General features: G+C 36.4%; 1 protein-coding gene across 1 annotated transcript; it reads right to left on the bottom strand.

Annotated features, from left to right (window-relative positions):
- Window positions 1–4867: 4867 nt before the first annotated feature.
- LOC125681282 (sodium- and chloride-dependent glycine transporter 1-like) lies at window positions 4868–18264 on the bottom strand. Its single transcript, XM_048921306.2, has 13 exons — window positions 18039–18264; window positions 16362–16548; window positions 16072–16203; window positions 13799–14123; window positions 13431–13563; window positions 12931–13065; window positions 12521–12749; window positions 12076–12188; window positions 8396–8527; window positions 7827–7926; window positions 7537–7637; window positions 6120–6287; window positions 4868–5859 (listed from the first exon to the last, which is right to left on the bottom strand). Exons 1-13 carry the CDS (start codon window positions 18099–18101, stop codon window positions 5689–5691), a joined length of 1989 nt encoding a protein of 662 aa, XP_048777263.1. The 5' UTR covers window positions 18102–18264; the 3' UTR covers window positions 4868–5688.
- Window positions 18265–18884: the final 620 nt, after the last annotated feature.

Below are 18884 nucleotides of genomic sequence, written 5' to 3'. Positions count from 1 at the left end.
TTTATCTATTTTTTTACTGTACCAAGCACCCAACACTAACAGCGGAAGCACGGGGTCTCTCAGACAGGATCTTACTGTAAATCACATTTATCCGCAAAGAACTTTCTTTATGCATACTTTTGCAAGACTAGTCATTCGTGAAAATTTAGTTCTCTTGAAAAAATTCTTACACATAGAAAAATTAGGTAATAAATGATGATTCGCGAAAGTTATGTCTCGTGAATGAATATATCATTGCAATCCACGCGAAAATAGGGTCTCCCGAAATAAAACCGATTTAAAGTAAAAATAGAAGTCCCATGCCACATGGAATTTTCTCCTAAAAGGTAGAAAAAGTGAAGAAAATCGTCCATTTTCCGGATTCCGGATAGGTTTCAATAGTACTCAACATTACAAGAGACCTAGATCCGCCGATATGTTTGTACATATAAATACTAGGAATCATCAACTTCATATATATCAATGATTTGTATTGATAATTGTTCTTCATTTTTTAAAGTATTTTACAGGGCCTAGTTATGATAACAAACGTACCTAGCTCTTTCTCCCTTACACGAACTTTAGCACCATACATATGGCAAACTTCGGTACTTATGTGTCAAAAATTTGTATACGTAGGACGTTAAACAATTAACGTACAAATAAACCTATCAATATAAATGACCTTGACCTAAACCAAACCTCCTTGGTTCAGGGTCATGATACATTACTTAATACATATTAGCAACCCCTGTATCTTCGTCGCAAAAGTATGTCTTGAAACATATTTCTAACTTTTTGTAGATGACCTTGACGAGATATCATGAAACAGCTTGTGGTTCTAAGCAACCTGAACCACGCATGACCTTTTCAATGTCTCCTCATCACAATGTTTTTGCCCAGAAATTTGTCTCGAAGCTTTTTTTCCCTAGCAACTACTTTAACCAAATGACCTTGGTTCAGGATATATACGCGGTCACAAGCGACCTCTGTGCAAGTATGACCCTCGAATATCTCTACATTACAATATTTTCACCCAGAAAAATACTTTTATTTCCCTTTTTTATGTAATGTATGACATTGAGCTTTGCCAAATGACACCTGATAAAGGTCATAACATATAATCTGGTAATAAGCAATACTTTAGATGCGCAATATCTCCTAATGCTTGACCCTGACACAACGTAGGATGGAAAGACAATGGATGGACACAGGACAGACAGAGATGGCCATCCCTATATACCCCTAAGAGGTTAAAACTACGCACCTGCTTTGTGTACTAGATGGGTAAAGAAGATTTTCAAAATTTTAAATCAACATTTTCTTAACTTTATAATTGATATAGCCATACCCTGGGACCCTGACACCATTCATAAATTCAAAATTTTAGTAAAGGCCTCGAAATACCCCGTTTATGTGTTAAGCGATCAGGAAGATTTGTGCAAATTCACAGCATGACCCACACTCAGATCCTCCAACCCAGGGTTCTTGGACATTAGCCCACTTCAAGTGCTAGACGATTTAGAGTAAAGAGAGATTTATGAGAAAAAGTCTAGGAAACTATTTGACCTACTTTTAGCACCAAAATAGGTCACATTGCACCAATTAAGCAGAAATGCAAACTGAATATGTATTTCTTTGAGAGGAATGTTGTGATTACATTTCACGGCAATCTAGAAAACTTTTGGACCTATTTTTAGACCTAAAGTAGGTCATGGTGAACCAATCCAGCTGAAATGCAAATTGAACTTGTATTAGGAAGCTTGTATATAAATTTCAGGGCAATATCTGTATCAGTAATGAAAAAAGTCCGGAAAACTTTTAGCCCTAAGTAGGACTGCGTTCAAGATCGTAGCGTTTAGCCTGGGGGCTAGGTATGGTGGTTGATTTGTGCCATTTGACACTTTATCGTCTTTTTGTTATTTCGAGGCGAAAAGACAATTTAACAAAACGATATTTAGCAACTTTTTGTCCTGAAATAACGAAAAGACGACAAAATGAAAATATTAGCCAATCTTCGACTCAAAATGACGAAAAGAGGCCAGATTATAAAATGTCACAAATCAGCCACTATACCTAGTCCCTAGGTTAGCCGCTACGATCTTGATTAAAGCCTTGGTCACAGAGCACCAATCCAGCTGAAAAATGCAAACTCACGCATACGCTTCTTGAGGGGGGGAGGGGGGGGGGGGTGTCCAAATCTTATCGCTGTACATGCATCCGTTATGGAAAAAAAGTCTGGAAAACATTACCTCAGATGGACGGCACCATTACATAAAAATAAATGAGTCTACAGCTGGACTCCCCAATGGTGATCATGCGAGTCATAATTACGGGACATGTAAAGCAAACTCATGTCTCTCGTTGACTTCTTAAAACAGTCAACAGGTTGCCAAATCACAAATGTGGCGGTCAGACGGGGTCGGTCACAGGTGGCCAAAAAGCTTAGTTGATAGAACACCTGACTGAAGATTCAGGGGGACCGGCTGGGTCCCAATTCCCGTCCATTGCATTTTCTCCCTTACTGTTATTATGTCTTCTCTATATTTTTGTAGGGAATCTGTAGATACCAGGGGCGGATCCAGGAATTGCTGTTACGGGGGGGGGGGACTTTATGAGGCAGGGGGCGGGGGGTGGGGATGAAGCCCCCGGGAGCTCCTGGATTTTACAGATTAGGACACAATCTTAATAGTCTAAGTAAACTTACAATATACCATACCTTTATTTTATCAAATTTTAGCTACTGCCCCCTTACCTGGCACTTCTGCTCTGAGAAGAATACCACAAAAATGGAAAAACTACAGAAAAGGGCCCTTCGTTTCATATATAATGATTATGTTTCTACATATGATGAATTGCTTAATAAATCTCTTCTTCCAACCTTAAAAGTAAGGCGTATGCGCACACTGGCTATAGAAACCTATAAAATTATAAATAAATCCAGCCCTCTGTTTCTTCATGACATCATTGCATTTAAAGATCACTCTTACAGTTTTAGATACACAAACATTGCCATTGTGCCTAGTGTCAGGACAACCAGGTATGGGTTGCAATCCTTTAGGTACAGTGCTCCTAAGATCTGGAACTCTTTGCCAAATGAAGCTAGGCATCTTACCACCTTAAATCAATTTAAAAGTTTTATTTCCACTTGGTCTGGCCCCACATGTAAGTGTAAATCATGCAGATCTTAGGTCCAGTGTACCTAGCTTTATGTGTTGCTTCTGTTCTTTTTATCTATGCAGCGTTTATGTGTGTGTTTGCATGGCTCAATAGACCTTTCCTTTCTATTTTTACTTTTATTTATTTATTTTTTAGTAAATTCCATCAGTAATGAAATTTTAAATATTTATGATTAATTTACTACCATCATTGATTTTAATTATATCTATATTATTTTCAAAAATTCTTATACTATCCAGCTTTTACTTGAAACAGTAAACACAGCTAATTGGCTTGAAATTTAATGATGATTTATATATATATATACTCTTGCTTGTAGTATTTTATTTCTCTCTCTTAATCTTATGCTTTCGTATCTGTATATTCTTGCATGAAATTTTTCTTTTATTTTGTATTCTTTTGTTAATCTGTGATATGTCTGTGTATATGTGTACATGCATACTATGTGTCTTTGTCCTTGATATACATGTACATGAATGTGATAGTCGGTTAAAAAGCTCTACAGAGCTTGTGTTTGATATGTTGAATGTATATAGTGCCGACTTTAAGTAAAATTTACTTTACTTTACAGGGGGTCCGCCATCGATAGGGGTCCTCTTCTACTTATAACCAACCGGGAACCCACATATAAAATATCATTACAATCAAGTGAATAGTTCTCAAGATATTGAGCGGACACGTGATCTACCGACTGACAGGTGCAAAGCAATTTGCCCCTCTTCTTTGAAGGGGGTCATAATTTAAGTCAGCATCGATTCAATTTTTGTGAGCAACAATTGAATTGATATCTGCAAATAATTAACTTTAATCATTTGAGTTTATGTTAACTTGGCACTTCATAGATCTTTGACTTTGTTATTGTAAATTTCATTGCTAAATCCTCAACGACTTTTAGAGATATAATCTGGAAATGAAAGCGACAGATAGCTATGGACAGATCCAAATAAATTTATATAAAGCAGGGAACATTCAAGATGCCCATGTAGCTCATCCGAGTCACCTTGGCCCATATTTCAAGACCCCCCCCCCCCCCTTATATTCGCATGTAAACCTTTGATACCTATTGTGACCTCAACCTACCCTCCAGAGACCACAACTTTTCAAACACGAATCTGCACTACTTTCAGGTAAATTTCTTTGGACAATGGCTTTTGAGATTTTCTCCCTATATATTCGCACGTAAAACTTTGGTCCCTATTGTGGCCCCGCCCTTCCCCCGGAGGACATGATTTTAACACTTAATTCTGCACCATATCAGGAAGCTTTCATGTAAATTTGTACTTTCCTAGCCCAGTGGTTGAGAAGATTTTATCTATATATTCATATGTAGAACTTTGATCCCCTATAGTGGCCCCACCCTTCCCCCAGTTGTCATGGTTTTAACAAACTTAAATCTGCACTATGTCAATAAGCTTTCATGTAAATGTCAGCTCCTCTGGCCCAGTGGTTCCAGAAGATTTTAAAATGACCCCGACCCATTTTGCATTTATCTCCCCTTTGAAGTGGGCATGGCCCTTCATATGAACAGACTTGAATGACCTTCACCAAAGGATTGTTTTAGCCAAGTTGGATTGAAATTGACCCAGAGGTTCTGGAGAAGTCGAAAATGTAAATTTACAGAGGGACAGACAGACAAAGGCGATCAGAAAAGTGACAAATTTGTACACGGATGATCAACAAAGACAAGAATCATACATCAACAAGCACATTATTTCCTCATGGTTTATTCAAAACAACTTCAGATACAAGTACAATACTTCCACTGATCAATAAATTTTTTATCCTAGACTTTAACTCTATACAGACACAAGTAAAAAAATAAAATAAATAGATCAAATTTTTAAAACACAGTACACTGAATAAAAAGGGCCAAAAAAAAATATTCAACTTTGAAGACAACAAATGTTTATGAAACTATTTTTTTTTCACAATTATTCAAATACAAGGTCAGATTACAATTAATTTAATAAAAACAATAAATATTGCAACCAGTAGAAAACTTTGTAGTCTGAAACATTGTTTTCATCTCCAAAAGAGTGGATGTAGAATCGGAATAACCATTAAAATATTGCCTTTTAATATAAAAATATGCCTCCTCCATCTATGAATTTGGCAAGTAGAGTATTATCTGGTGTGTCAATAAAAGCACCATTAATCCACTTCAACCATCATCCATCTAAGATCTTTTATTCAGATATACAACCCCCCCTCCCTTTCTAAAAATCTGGTGCTTTTAACATGCATACATCATTTGTGTTGCACAGTATCATACTGTTTAGTTCTGTAGGTAAGCGAGATCAACTGACACAAAGTGTTCAGTCTTCTAAGCATCCAGTGCTAAAACACACTCTTTGGTCCCTCAGGATCTCAATGGCATTGTGTATTGGAGATTCTAGATTAGTGACACATTTACATGTGCCCTGGCAAGAATCAATCCCACCACATTGAAACCGGAGCCGCTTGTCCACACTTTTTTTTTTAATCACACTCATCTTCAAGAAATCCTACAAATTCACACAAGACTAACATCTAACATTGTTGACTTGCAGCACTGTCTTTTGACTCGACTAGCGGTGTACAAACTACAGAGTCTAAGTAGACGTGGGGGGAGGAGTCCTCTAGTGATTGTAGGTATCGCGCTCGGTGTTTCTCCACCGCTGGACCCCAGTCATCAGAGTGGTGGACCAACTTCTTGATTCGCTATAATTTCAAAGATTATTGAATGAAAGCAATGTCTTCACAAGGCACAGGGCAAAACTGCATCTCAATTATATAAACTCACTATAGTAATTCAAGAAAAGTAAGGTGCTTGAATAAATACACTGAAATCAGAAACCAACATGCATTTAAGCACTACAAATACTTCATCAGAAATATAACGAAGAATCTTTTTTTCCTTGCCGATGGCAATCAACTTTGGTAATGGTAGGTAAGTAAAGGGGAGTTAAACCTATCCTTACCTCAATCAGACTTCCTTGTTCCCCTAGAATGGCGATCAGAGCACACACTGGCACAGGCAAGAGGGACACAAGGCCGAGCATCCAACCGAACACAATGGCGCCATCTGGGTACTCGTAATCTCCGTAAGTCACTGGGCTTAGCTGGGTCACACTGAACAGCCATATAAACTGTACAAGAAGAAATGTAAACAGTAAAACATGTAATCATGACATGATGCTTGGTTGTATTTCATGATCAAATAAATTGTACATAATTGCAATTACATGCAGCACTTAGGCACATACACTTGTCAGGAGAAATTCTTAATTTAGTTGAATAGAGGTTATTGTTCCTAAAATAAATCCATGTCAATAAATTGAAAAGTACATGTAGGACTCTCAATGAACTCTTTTTTCTTGCTCATCTATCTGCAAATGCACCCCAAAAGACCTTGTCCACAAAATTTCACTGTTATAAAACTAAAATATACAAGACCTTGATGTTTACAGTTATCCCAAATCTGAAACAAGACCTTACCGCAAGGCCCTGGCTGATTTTGTGGGTCATGTTACTTTCACATTAGTAATCAAGGGAATTATATTTTAGCCCAGCCCCCTTACCTTTTTGGATTTTAGATATTTCATCAGTCTTTACTTATTTGATTTGACAGATCATTATTGTGTTTCTCATGCGAGATTTTCCCCTAGTATTAAATCCATTTTATTGATACTACAACTACAGTGTAAAAGTATAATGTCAATAGGGACCTATTCAAAACCTGATGCAAGGAAGTAGACAGGACAACGGTGATTAAAAACAATGTTTCACCTATCCAGTCCATCATATACAAGTCAACATTAATTTGTTAAGGTGACAATTTAGACAAGTGCCAGACATGGGTACAATTGGTAATGTCAACCTGACACATATGCCCTCACTAACATCCCAGCCTTGATGTTGATTAATTCTAACGATATCCCCCCCCCCCCCCCCCCCCCCCCCCCCCATGTGCATCAACTGACAATTGAACATAATCCTTGGCTTCACAGAGCAAAAAATATGATATAACCAGAATTATCGGTTAGTTCCAAAACATCATGACCTACTTTCTGTTTAACCCTTCCCCCAAAATGTTGTGATAAATGTTCGAAGGTCTTGCATCCTGTTTATAATTGTTCAACCAGAGTCTGGCACATGTGCAAGAATTAAATAAACTGCATTAAGACCCACCACCACTTCAGTGTATTATATTACAACATGAATATTTTCTACAGTGTACATCAATCTTCCTATGGCTGTTTGGAAATCTGTTGAAATATTTATCTATGCAGATACCTCTTATCATAAATTGTTAAGTTTTGGTGTTTAGAATTCATAAACAAGGTCAATGACTTGGCAACATTTGTCTCTCCATGATTCACTGCCACAACAACTTACAATGATGGTAATAGGTGTGATAAACTTCCAGCAAATCTTCCACCACACTCCCGGCTGATAGCCAATCATCAGTTCAATGTCCTTGTAAAACCTGTCCGCACCTGCACAGGGGAAAAAAAACAACAAAAAAACAACACTTAGAAAATCCCTGGAGATGGTCACTTTTCAGATCAATATAACAACTGTTCTGAAGGACAAAATATGTTCTGGTGAGAGAGAGAGAGAGAGAGAGAGAGAGAGAGAGAGAGAGAGAGAGAGAGAAAAGAGAGGGGGGGGGAGGAGAAACCTACCATAGATCCAGCCAATGACCACACACTCGGTAAACGACAACAACATCAGAGAGAATGTGGCACAGTACCAATCCATGATCTGGAGCACATAGATCCCTCCCTGTCAATCAAAAGGTGAAGCAGTTTTACTTGACATTGATAATACATTGTATGAACATCTGGTTCTGAAGTGCAAAATTTATGAACGACACTAGACTTGTTGTACCCCCCCCCCCCCCCCCCCTAATACTGTCTCAAGAGACATCAGTTTCATATTTGGAGTAACTCCCTCTACTGTAGCTTTCATTTTCAGAAATTATCATAAACCCACTTTTACTAATGTAAAAAAACATTTTTATCAACACCCATTTCTTGTCAATGTTGGGAGAGACCTTAACTTTGTCTATGCACGTGTACCAACAGCTCACAAACTTGTCCTCCCTAACACAAGGTTGGTTCCGAGTTCTTGAAACCTGTTTTATTTTTAATTTCTCTCCATATCAGTCCACCATTTTATTTGAACAAGTAACCCTAGGGTAAAGTGGTTTTAAAGTATCAGTTATATGAAAATTTTATTCCCGTCTGCTCACCTGCAAGATACATGGAATGCCCAGGAGGAATTCGACGAAGCAGAACATGGCAGTAAACAGAACCTTCCTCTTCCTCAACAGAGTCGGAAACTCGTCAATAAAGGCACTGGTCATGGTTTCAAACATTCCAAACTATAAAATCAAAACGAAAATGAAAGTCCTGGGAACAGTGACCTATAAATGTCTGAAAAAAGATGGGCGTTCTCAGCAAAGAATTCAGGAAACTTTAAAATCAAATTTTAAAAATTCTTTAAACGATACTTTCTTAAAAAATATAATTACCGGTACACTATACTTGAAGTTCTAAAGTAGCCTAATTATCAAATCGAATTTCAAGACTTCCTGAATACTTTGTTCTTAAAATGTCACAATGAAATGATACATACACATGCATTTTGAATGAACAGAGAAAAGTTATTCATGACAATACCCATGAAAAATGAAGCCAACCAGCATACTTGGATACCGGGAATCCACAGCACCCTGATTTTTAACAGAAGTCTGTATTCATTCCCAGTCCAAGACAATGCCAGATGGACACCATTCAGTATTTACTTCCTTTATAATTCCAAAATATACATAGATGCCAACTTGCCCTCATTACAGGGTGACACCCTACCCCCAAACTTGGTCAATTTCTGGTCCATTTTCTTGTAATCCTTCCCAGAAATTGGATTTTTGGAATTCCTTTCTATATTCCTTTAAAAACTTCAACAGCAGCCACTTTCAGTAAACTTCATCCCTTACTTCCAGAATGTGATTACTTTATACTTTCAGATTGTGAAAGGTTGGCAAATATGAATACATTTACTTTTAAGAGAAACACTTTAATTTTTAAAAAATCACATTTCCTCATTGGATTCAGTATTTCTTATAATACAAATACTCCTCTTGTACTGTATCCAACTGAAATGTCTGCACTGAATTAAAACGGTCTGATTGTTACCAATATATCAATTTACAAAGGAAATAAATGATGTGTACACGGTCTTTATAAGGCTGAGAGGGATTTAGGGATCATCTGACTTATAGGGAACTTTGTCAATGACTGCATTCTTAAATGCACATCCATCAAACTTCATGCTGATGTTTTTCCATTTTCTTTCATTTTTTTTTTTGGTTTCAAATTTGGTGTGCATAAAATTTTATAAAAAATCAATTAAAAGACTTTTGATTTAATGCAACTTTTACAAAGACCTTGTATGTTTTTCACAAAATACATGTGTATGAATCTTGAAAAGCATCGTGATATGAGATGTAAAGTCCACAAGTTGATTTATTCAAAATAAACTTTAGAATTAACTTTTTACTTTGCAAATGAGTATTTAACAATAATTCTTGAGAACTTTGTGCTTAATTAAACCTACAACAAAATGAAAGTATGTTAAAACTTTCCCAATGTGCGTGAGCTACTTGGTATCCCCAAACCTAAAAAGATCCTGATCTCAAGACTATGAACTTTGACATTACAAAACATTTATAATCTGAAACTTGACCCACAAAATGAGATATTGAACTTTATATTTTCAAATGTGAATATGATTGTTAGAAATAAATTTACACATATTTTTTGACAGTGCTCACACACATTTGGTAAATTGAAAATAGGGGCTGTTAATACAAAAGTTAAATTTGTATTTTTATCACAGTGGACCAGCGGTTACCGTGGTGATACAGAGATGTGTTGATCACAGGGTCTTCCTGCACCACATTTCACCACTATCCTGGACAAAAAAGAAACATAGCAAACAAGCATTTCAATGTGTCTCCAAATTACTTAAAAGCTAAACCAGGCACACCGAACATTTTTATGAGCTTTAATAAAATGCCCCCTCTTTACACATTCAGAGGCTGTCCATGATAAAATCAGGCAGAGATTGGCATATTGAATTTCTGGGTTTCACAATTTTTTATTGATTTGAATTGCTTATTCACATAAAGGTAAAATAAAATAAAAATTTTCAACCTCTATTTATCTTATGTATACATTTTAGTATCCCATTAAGATCTCTATGTACACCATTATAAAAAATTTGAAAGAAACTTTTCTGCATTACAAACAATACATTTCTGACTGGGAAAATCATTACTGCTGTACATGCATGGCGACCACGCAAACCTAGGAACAAAAAATGGTGGCCTTAATTTGTCATTTCTGGCAATGCCTGATTTTAATGTGGACAGGATCTTCATATCCCCATTCGAATATAACAAAGATTTTTTTCCTCTCACCCAAATCATATTTATTCTTGCTTTCCTTTGATTTCAATATTGTGTAAAACAATCAAATAATTTCATCAACAGCCATTCCCCCAAATAAAGGGCATTGAATTTTTACTGCACTGAAATTCATATTAAATTCGCTGTGCTGTTAGGCTTGCCCATCTGTATTTTTAATGCATTTAAATCTAAGCATGCAACAGATGAAAAAATAACAGGCAGTCATTAGAACAAAAAATGCAGGTCAAAAATTAAAAGGTTTGTCAAATTCCATGACTAAATCAGCAGATGCTGAAGACACACTTCATTCAAAACTTGCATTCCATGTTGCATCCAAAAATTTCCATACACACTTCCAACACCAGTCAGTTTTAATCTGACAGTGAATTTAGAACAGCTAGACCACACATTTTACATTGGTAGATGCTCAGATTGGATTACAAAAACGTTCACACATCGTACAGTCTTTCGCACACCTTCTTTTCACCTTTCCCGTCATCCTCTCACACAAAAACTAAAACGTTACCTGTGTACCTTGCTACTGCAAGACTATCTCTAGATAATAAAGACAGTTTATTATGTAAAGGAAATGTTAAACATATGCTAAAAACTCACTAATATAGTGCTCTTTGTGAATTTCAGTAACCCAAAATGTCAAAAATTGGAAATTAAAAACCGAAATTAAGATTTATTTCCCTTGGAATGCCCCCCCCCCCCCTCCTTTTTAGAGACCATATTCATGAGTATCATTAATGATTTCTACATATAAATTCTAAATGTAACGTTGATTTCTTTTTCTTGATTTAAAAAAAAAAATCATAAATTCTTTAACAGCATGAATTACTGATGAATGAAAGATGCAGAAGAAGCTGCTTTGAAAAAGCAGCCTAAAACCACAAGGAAATAAAGGACATGATGAAAATCAGTTGGTATGCAGTTCCACAGATTAAGGACCTTGTTTTGAAAGCAAAATTTCAGTATTCATTTATTATAATCCAAATAAAAAAATGAAGAGAAATAAAGGCAAACGTGCTTGCTCAACTGATATGTTTTCCTTGTTAGATAGGGAAGAAATCTGTGTTCATAGAAGAGCTTTCCATGAACTCAGTTTCCAATGAATCATGAAATGTTCGATGATGACACACACTTGCGATCTGGACTATGATGAAATCAATTTTGAATGACCTGATATTGCAACAAAATGAACTTTCAAACTGCTAAAAATTTTCAGTTTTTTTCCCCATGTCTTAAACATAGTTTTAATTTTATGAATGTTTCAATGATCTTGTAAACATCAATGCAAAAACATATGCCAGTAATATTTAACGATAATCTCTTTAAATACATGCATTTCCTGTGGTCTATGTCATAATGCTTGCTTTCATCATCAGTTTGGGAGTCTGTGTCATCATTTTTACAGATCGTAATTTCTGTCCACATGCAACAAAACAATTTCATACCTGGCTGTCCAAACCAATTGTGAACAACATGAGGAAAAACAGAACTGCCCACAGGGGGGAAATCGGAAGTTTAGATACGGCCTCTGGGTATGCAACAAATGTCAAACCCGGTCCTGCAAATAAAGATTTCAAAATTTTACTTCAATTTCAGTCTTTGTCTGGATCTATATATTGTACATAAACAGAATTTGTCCAATATGGGTGCAAAGCATCAACACATAAATTTTTTTTTTACTCCCTGAAATCAAAATTTCTGTATTCCCCCATCAATAAATTGTTTTTTTTCCCTTATTCTTATAGAAAAAAGTTCAACAGCAATTAAATTCTTCCTGGTAAAATAAGTTACAAATGCTGGCACTGATTACTAATGATACTTGTGGTATAAATCAGTACACTTACTTCCTTCTTGCATAACACAGCTTTGTTTCAGCCACATAAAACATACCTTGTGTAACAACTTTTGTGATGTCGACACCCGTCTCATGCGACATGAATCCTAGGATAGAGAAAATGACTAGCCCCGCAAACACGCTGGTTCCACAGTTGATAAGAGGTACAATCATGGCATCACGGTAACAGTTGTTGTTAAACTTATTGTAGCTGGCCATTGTGATGAGTCCTCCCCAGGCCATACCCACTGAGTAGAAGATCTGCACTGCAGCATCTCCCCACACCTATTGACAGGTTCTAACTTTTATCATTTCACTAAACACTTACAAACTTCTTCAATATCATATACAAACTATCTCATTACAATAATTAAGTTTTCTTCTCCGTTTCTACATATAATCTTTAAATATTTCTTGCTGCAAATAAAACGTGCTATTTCCTATAAAATAAGGAACAGTAACAAACCTTGAATGTCAGAAGTTTCTCCCACTCTGGGACGAGATAGAAGTATATTCCGGCTCCGGCACCAGGAAGTGTGACCCCTCGGATAAACAGAATGGTCAGAACCAGATAGGGAAAGGTGGCTGTCACATACACTACCTGAAAAACCAGATACACGTATAATCAATGTCACCAAAGTTCTGTCAATAATAATCTGTTGCCATTCAACACTTTGCATATCCTCATAAAAGAACATGTGCTTGTGTCACAAAAAGGCGTGCTTTGTATGAAAAGTTTAGAACAAAATATTACACTAGTTTGTACTATTGGGGAGGTATGAATACTGGAAGAAGGGAGTGCTTTCTGTGTACTCATCTTTGCTAATTATGCATATTACCGCATCCATTCTTTTCATACCCCCACCATACAAACATCCAAGATATTTTTTCTTTCAATAATCTACAGATGGTGCTGTGCTGATTATAACTTCTGCATTAAAGCTTGATAGGGACTGAGTGACTTACCCTTCCAGATGATTTAATTCCCTTACACAGGCACAGGAAAACGATGATCCATGCCACTGCCAGACAGATGAGGAGCTCCCAACGAATGACACCCAAGTCCTCAATTCCGTCCGTGATTTGCAAAACTTCATTCCTAAAACATTTTAATTCTTAATTTACAAGCACATATTGACTTTATAGTTATTACTCAGATTTTAAAATGTTTAACAATAAAATACATATCATAGAAAGACATAGTTTAGGTTTACTAATCGATATTATGTCATCCATGATACTTCTGCAACTATCAAATACCTACTAAATTATATCGCAAATTCTTATTGCACTTCTCTTTATCAAATATCCAGATTCAAATAAAGAATTCTTACTGCCAGAACTCTTCACTGGCTGTGACCCTGTCTGATGTATTCAATTTCGACACATTGCTTGTCAAGTCGGCAAAAGTCACTGCTACGTCTGAAGAATTGAAGAGGTTTGTTGTGTTTACATTGGAGACATTGTATCCATTCGTTCCATTGGTCAGATCACTTTCGCCGCGGACGTAACATTTCTCCGTGTTCCATGAATTGTCACACGTACTCCAGGGCAGGACTGCTCTGAAGGAGTAATACAGGAAATAGATTGTCCACGTGATGATTATGTTGTAGTACACGCATACAATCCCCGATATGATGACCATACCATATCCCACACCTGAAAACAAAAGCGTAGTCATTATTAAACAACACAAATAAAATTATGTTAAATGTTTACAGTATATATTTCTTGTAATGACCTCTTTCTTCTTCATGCCATAGTGAGCACTTTTCTACCATAACAATCAATGTGTTTTTTTTTGGCACTCTATTGATCCAAATGCATTTTATTTCTATGTTAATTATAATATACATGCTCTCTATAAATTGCTCTTCTGAATTTATCAAGAAAAATGACAGTCTGCAGTCAGTGCCCAACTGAGAGCTCAAGGTATACTCCTTTAACCTTGATATCTGACCTTGTGACCCTAACTTAAACGTACATATGTACATGTACTATCTAATTTTTTGGAATCCAACTAACATGGTTTATGCATCTATAATGGCGATAACATATTGATATCCCCTGCAACATAAACTATTTGATTTCATCCCCAATGAAAGAAAAATAAAATCTATCTTAGTTCATTCTTGACTAATTCAACTCTGGGAACATCTTTGGTTGATCTTATTATTATAATGTATGCATTGTGTGCACCCTCTTTACACATAATCAGAAGGAAAACCATGGCAACCGTGAGTTTTGACATCAAGTTTGTTTACTGTGTATATAGGGGCAAGGATGTAATAGATCACTTCCTTTCAACACTGTCCACTTAGTAATAGGTAATGAACATGAAGAATGCCATTCATAGAATACTAAAGCCATTGCCTTACTCAATCCCACAATTTTTTTCTCATAAGACCTTCACATTGTGACCTTTTGACCTCAAAATGCATAAGTATCTTCCTCTGACATTGTCCAAAGTCTGCGGGTTAAAAACTTCTGGACATGTTCAGAGACAATGAATAGGGCTCCCACTCGGATATATATACGTACTGTCTTACAGCGGTGAAAACACAATTACAACTTATCTGTGTATACAGATTTTTCACTGCACATGTCAGATCTAAGATATTCAATTTGATTGCTTTGTGAATCTATGTCCTATAAAAATAGAATTTCTTTTTGTAGAATTGTAAATTTCATTGCATTGATTTTGGTTTCACTCTATGACCTTGACCTCAACTTCTGGACCACTAGAAGTCTATGCCTTTCAATGCTGTTAAAAATTTAATACAATAAGTCAATAACTAAATATTGAATTTTAAACTATTCCTTTCATCTTGGGTAAAATTAAATACTTTATATGGCAAAAGTTACTATATATCAATATCATAGATACATCAACCATGTTAGTTTGGAAATGAAGATATTTTTTTATAAGTACGCTTGTACCATTTAAATGTTTTATCATAATACCCCACACAGATTTCCTTCTTTGTGACAGACTAAGCATACATCAACATGCTGGGATCTAAGTACTAACACTTAAAAATCTTCTCTTGACCTTTTCCTCCCAAGGAGCGGACACAGAGGCATAAATTAACACAGACCATTCATATATATAAATGCTCCAACACGAACATTCCCACCTTGACCCCCTGGGCATTACGATGACAGGCTTTACATAGGGTAGCCCCGTGTTCGTAAACAAATTAATTAATTCTCTCTGAAGGGAAACTAACAAGGGAAATAGAAGAGGAAAACAACTGATGCTTGACGCATTCTAGTCTGACAGGGAGAGACAGGGATACAAACACTTGACAGACTAGTGGGAGGATGTTAGTATCTGTTGGTACATGATTAGTGCTTTTAACTTCCTACAATAAGCTGGCAGATAAGGGGTCTTTTATTACCACTGCAACAATGGAAAATTGCCAATGAAAAATTACTCTGTATACAATATCGATCCCCCACATAGTAATATCAATATCAAATCTTCCTTATCAACAAAATACTTAATAGGTGTGGTAGCTGCCAGTTTGCTCTCTTGTATTTACACACAAAAGAATAATTTCACACCTTGCTAAATCTCCATTAACAATGTATAAATCGGACTGACCTTTAAAGAGTGGGGAAATTTTCCACACTGTGATGGGGCTCAGGCTGGCAAACTGGCCGTAACTGACCTCCAGGAAAAATAATGGTATCCCGCACAAGATCAGGAAAATCACATATGGAATTAAAAATGCCCCTAAAAAAATAAATCAATACATACATAATTAAAACATAATTAGGGACAATGAGCAGTTTCTTTATCTTTGTGTTTAATTTTAGTTCATCTACAAAGCTCAGCAGGCATGATAATTCATCATTTCAAAATTAGTTAAAAAATTAACTCCTATCTCATACCTCCTCCACTCTGATAACACAAATAAGGAAACCTCCATATATTCCCCAGTCCCACAGCAAATCCTACACAGGACAACAGGAAGTCTAGCCGGCCCGACCAGTTTCCTCGTCCGACATTTTCATCCCCACTATCTAGGCTGCTCTGACTGCTGCCAGGAGATGAAGACTCACTGTCAACCAAGGCTTTCTGTAGTGAAAAATAATTATAACTATTAGCGACAGGCGTCATTGGTTTTTAAATCTGCGGATATTTAATATTAACTATTAGTGACTGGCATCATTGGTTATGTTTAACAGCTGAGCTAAATGGTTATTTGATGTGCGACAGTGTGGATCTCGCTGGTATTGCTTACAGGAACATTAACACACCACCTCTTTGGTTACATCCCCTCTTCCTTCAAGGGAAGGTCAAACAAAGGAACATCTATCTGAACTCTAACCTTAGAACATGTTGTAGCAGTATCAAAGTTAATCAAAACAGGCAGTGGTGGGTAATTGAACCCTCAACCCCAAGTTTACAAGTCTGACACTCCTACCACTGTGTTAAACAATAACTACTAGGAATGCTGGTAGATTTCCACTCGCACCATCACTGCATTTTTATCACTTCATACATTTGGATGGGCTGTGGGTGGAGAGTTGCGTGTATTTTTGGACGTACAAAAAAGTCTAGTCACCTACAGGTTCCTTATAATCATCAACAGAGGACAAGACAATCAATAGATAAATCCACAACTAAATGAGAGAATTTGAAGTCTGAAGTAATGCATGCAAATTCAACATAATCAATACTTTATCGATGCTTCAAGTTCAGCGATTTGGTTATTGTGTGTGAGGGCATGTACAGTCAACAGATTATTAACTGCATACAAACAGATAATAAGGAGTGCTAGTACTGATCCCTTGTCGATACCAACAATATAAATTTACATTCATTAAATGTTTCATCCAAAAACGAACTAAAGTTTCTCAATGAAAGCATTGGGCCTTTAAAAAGCCTTTCAACTTTCAAATAAAAGCTGATTAGGGCCTACACTGTACTTTCAGACGAGTATTTAACACACATTGGTTATCTGCAGAGAACACCAGGAGACGACAACTCAAGGAACAAATGTTCAAATGATCAATATCCCCCCCATAGTACGAGGCAGTAGATCTATTGTATGAGTTAGGTACAGGAAACTTTATCATACACTATAGTTAGAATAATCTGTGAAAAAGCAACCTTGTCAACATACGGTGTAGGTGGGGATGAATACAGTTTCATCTGCAGATCGGTACTTAACAAACACGATTAGCATGATATAAAGAACTAATTGAAAAAAAATAATAATAAAAAGATCATCATGGCGATAGGTTAAACATGCAGACATTTTTATTGACTTTACAAGAACTAATTTTTTCCCACCATTTTTTTTTTGTGTGGACATTTAATCTAATTCATCAGAAATCTACACTCTCTTTCTCTTTTCCAAAATTACAAAAGTCTACAAAAAGGCTAGCTTGAACAATGAAATATGTATAAATTATTATAATGAGGGCATTAGTAGAGAGCGTGTTGAGTCTGGTCTGATGTTGAACGCAGCCGCAACGATCCATTCATAATCGATGAAGAATCATTTTTAATGATGAAAATCACCAAAACCTACAAAGATATCAGAAAATGTATCCACAAACCTCCTTCTGCCTTAAATATTCCTCGTCAACTGTAAATTCGGCATTTTTCTCAGTTTTATTCATCTTGTTAGCGCAAGTGCTCCTTCCCGCTCGCTGGCTACAGGTTTAGTGAAATCGATCTTTCATTCTTGGAAATTTTCCTCTACGTCATAACACACCGACTGAGTCACACGTGTTTTTTTTCCCCCATATATTGTACCAACCTTTAATCGATGCGGGTAAAAATAACCTGAATATAATTATTTATTGTGTAATTTGAAATATTTAAATGTCAAAAAGACCACATGGAAATAAAACTGAGTTGGCATTTTGCCATACATTGCACTAGGGACAGAACCGTTAGGTGTGTAGTACTCGGCATGAACCGACAGCCGTACAAATCCTGATCTGTTCAAGCCTTTCATGAAGCTTGATTATAGGGTATCGACATGTGTTTTTTATATGATGTGCTCCTTTCCTGAACTTTTATATTTTTTATACACATTGCACATTTCTGTAATATTTCCTCCTCCTCCGCTTAAATTTTAGTTTCCTTTTTTTAACCCCGTTTTTCGAAAAATGGGGCGACATAACCTATTTAAAACAGGATGAACATATATAAGGAAACAGTGATACACTGAATCTCTCAGCCACATCAAAAGGAATGCGTGTTTTACAATTTCAAGGGGAGGGTGGAGGGGGGAGGCACAGGAGAAGACTTAGTGGGGTCCGTCTTGAAGCCCCAAATTGCAAGTCCAGGTCAAAGTGATGGTGGGGTCTCGGTCTATAATTGAATTGTTGGTCATATTTCAATGTAAAATGGATCATGTGGCCAGGGTTCAGCACTGCACGGTCACTGCTTGGTAT

The sequence above is a fragment of the Ostrea edulis genome, chromosome 2 (genome assembly GCF_947568905.1).
Source record: "Ostrea edulis chromosome 2, xbOstEdul1.1, whole genome shotgun sequence".
NCBI classification, from domain to species: Eukaryota; Metazoa; Mollusca; class Bivalvia; order Ostreida; family Ostreidae; genus Ostrea; species Ostrea edulis.
This window is presented reverse-complemented; position numbering and strand designations above follow the sequence as displayed.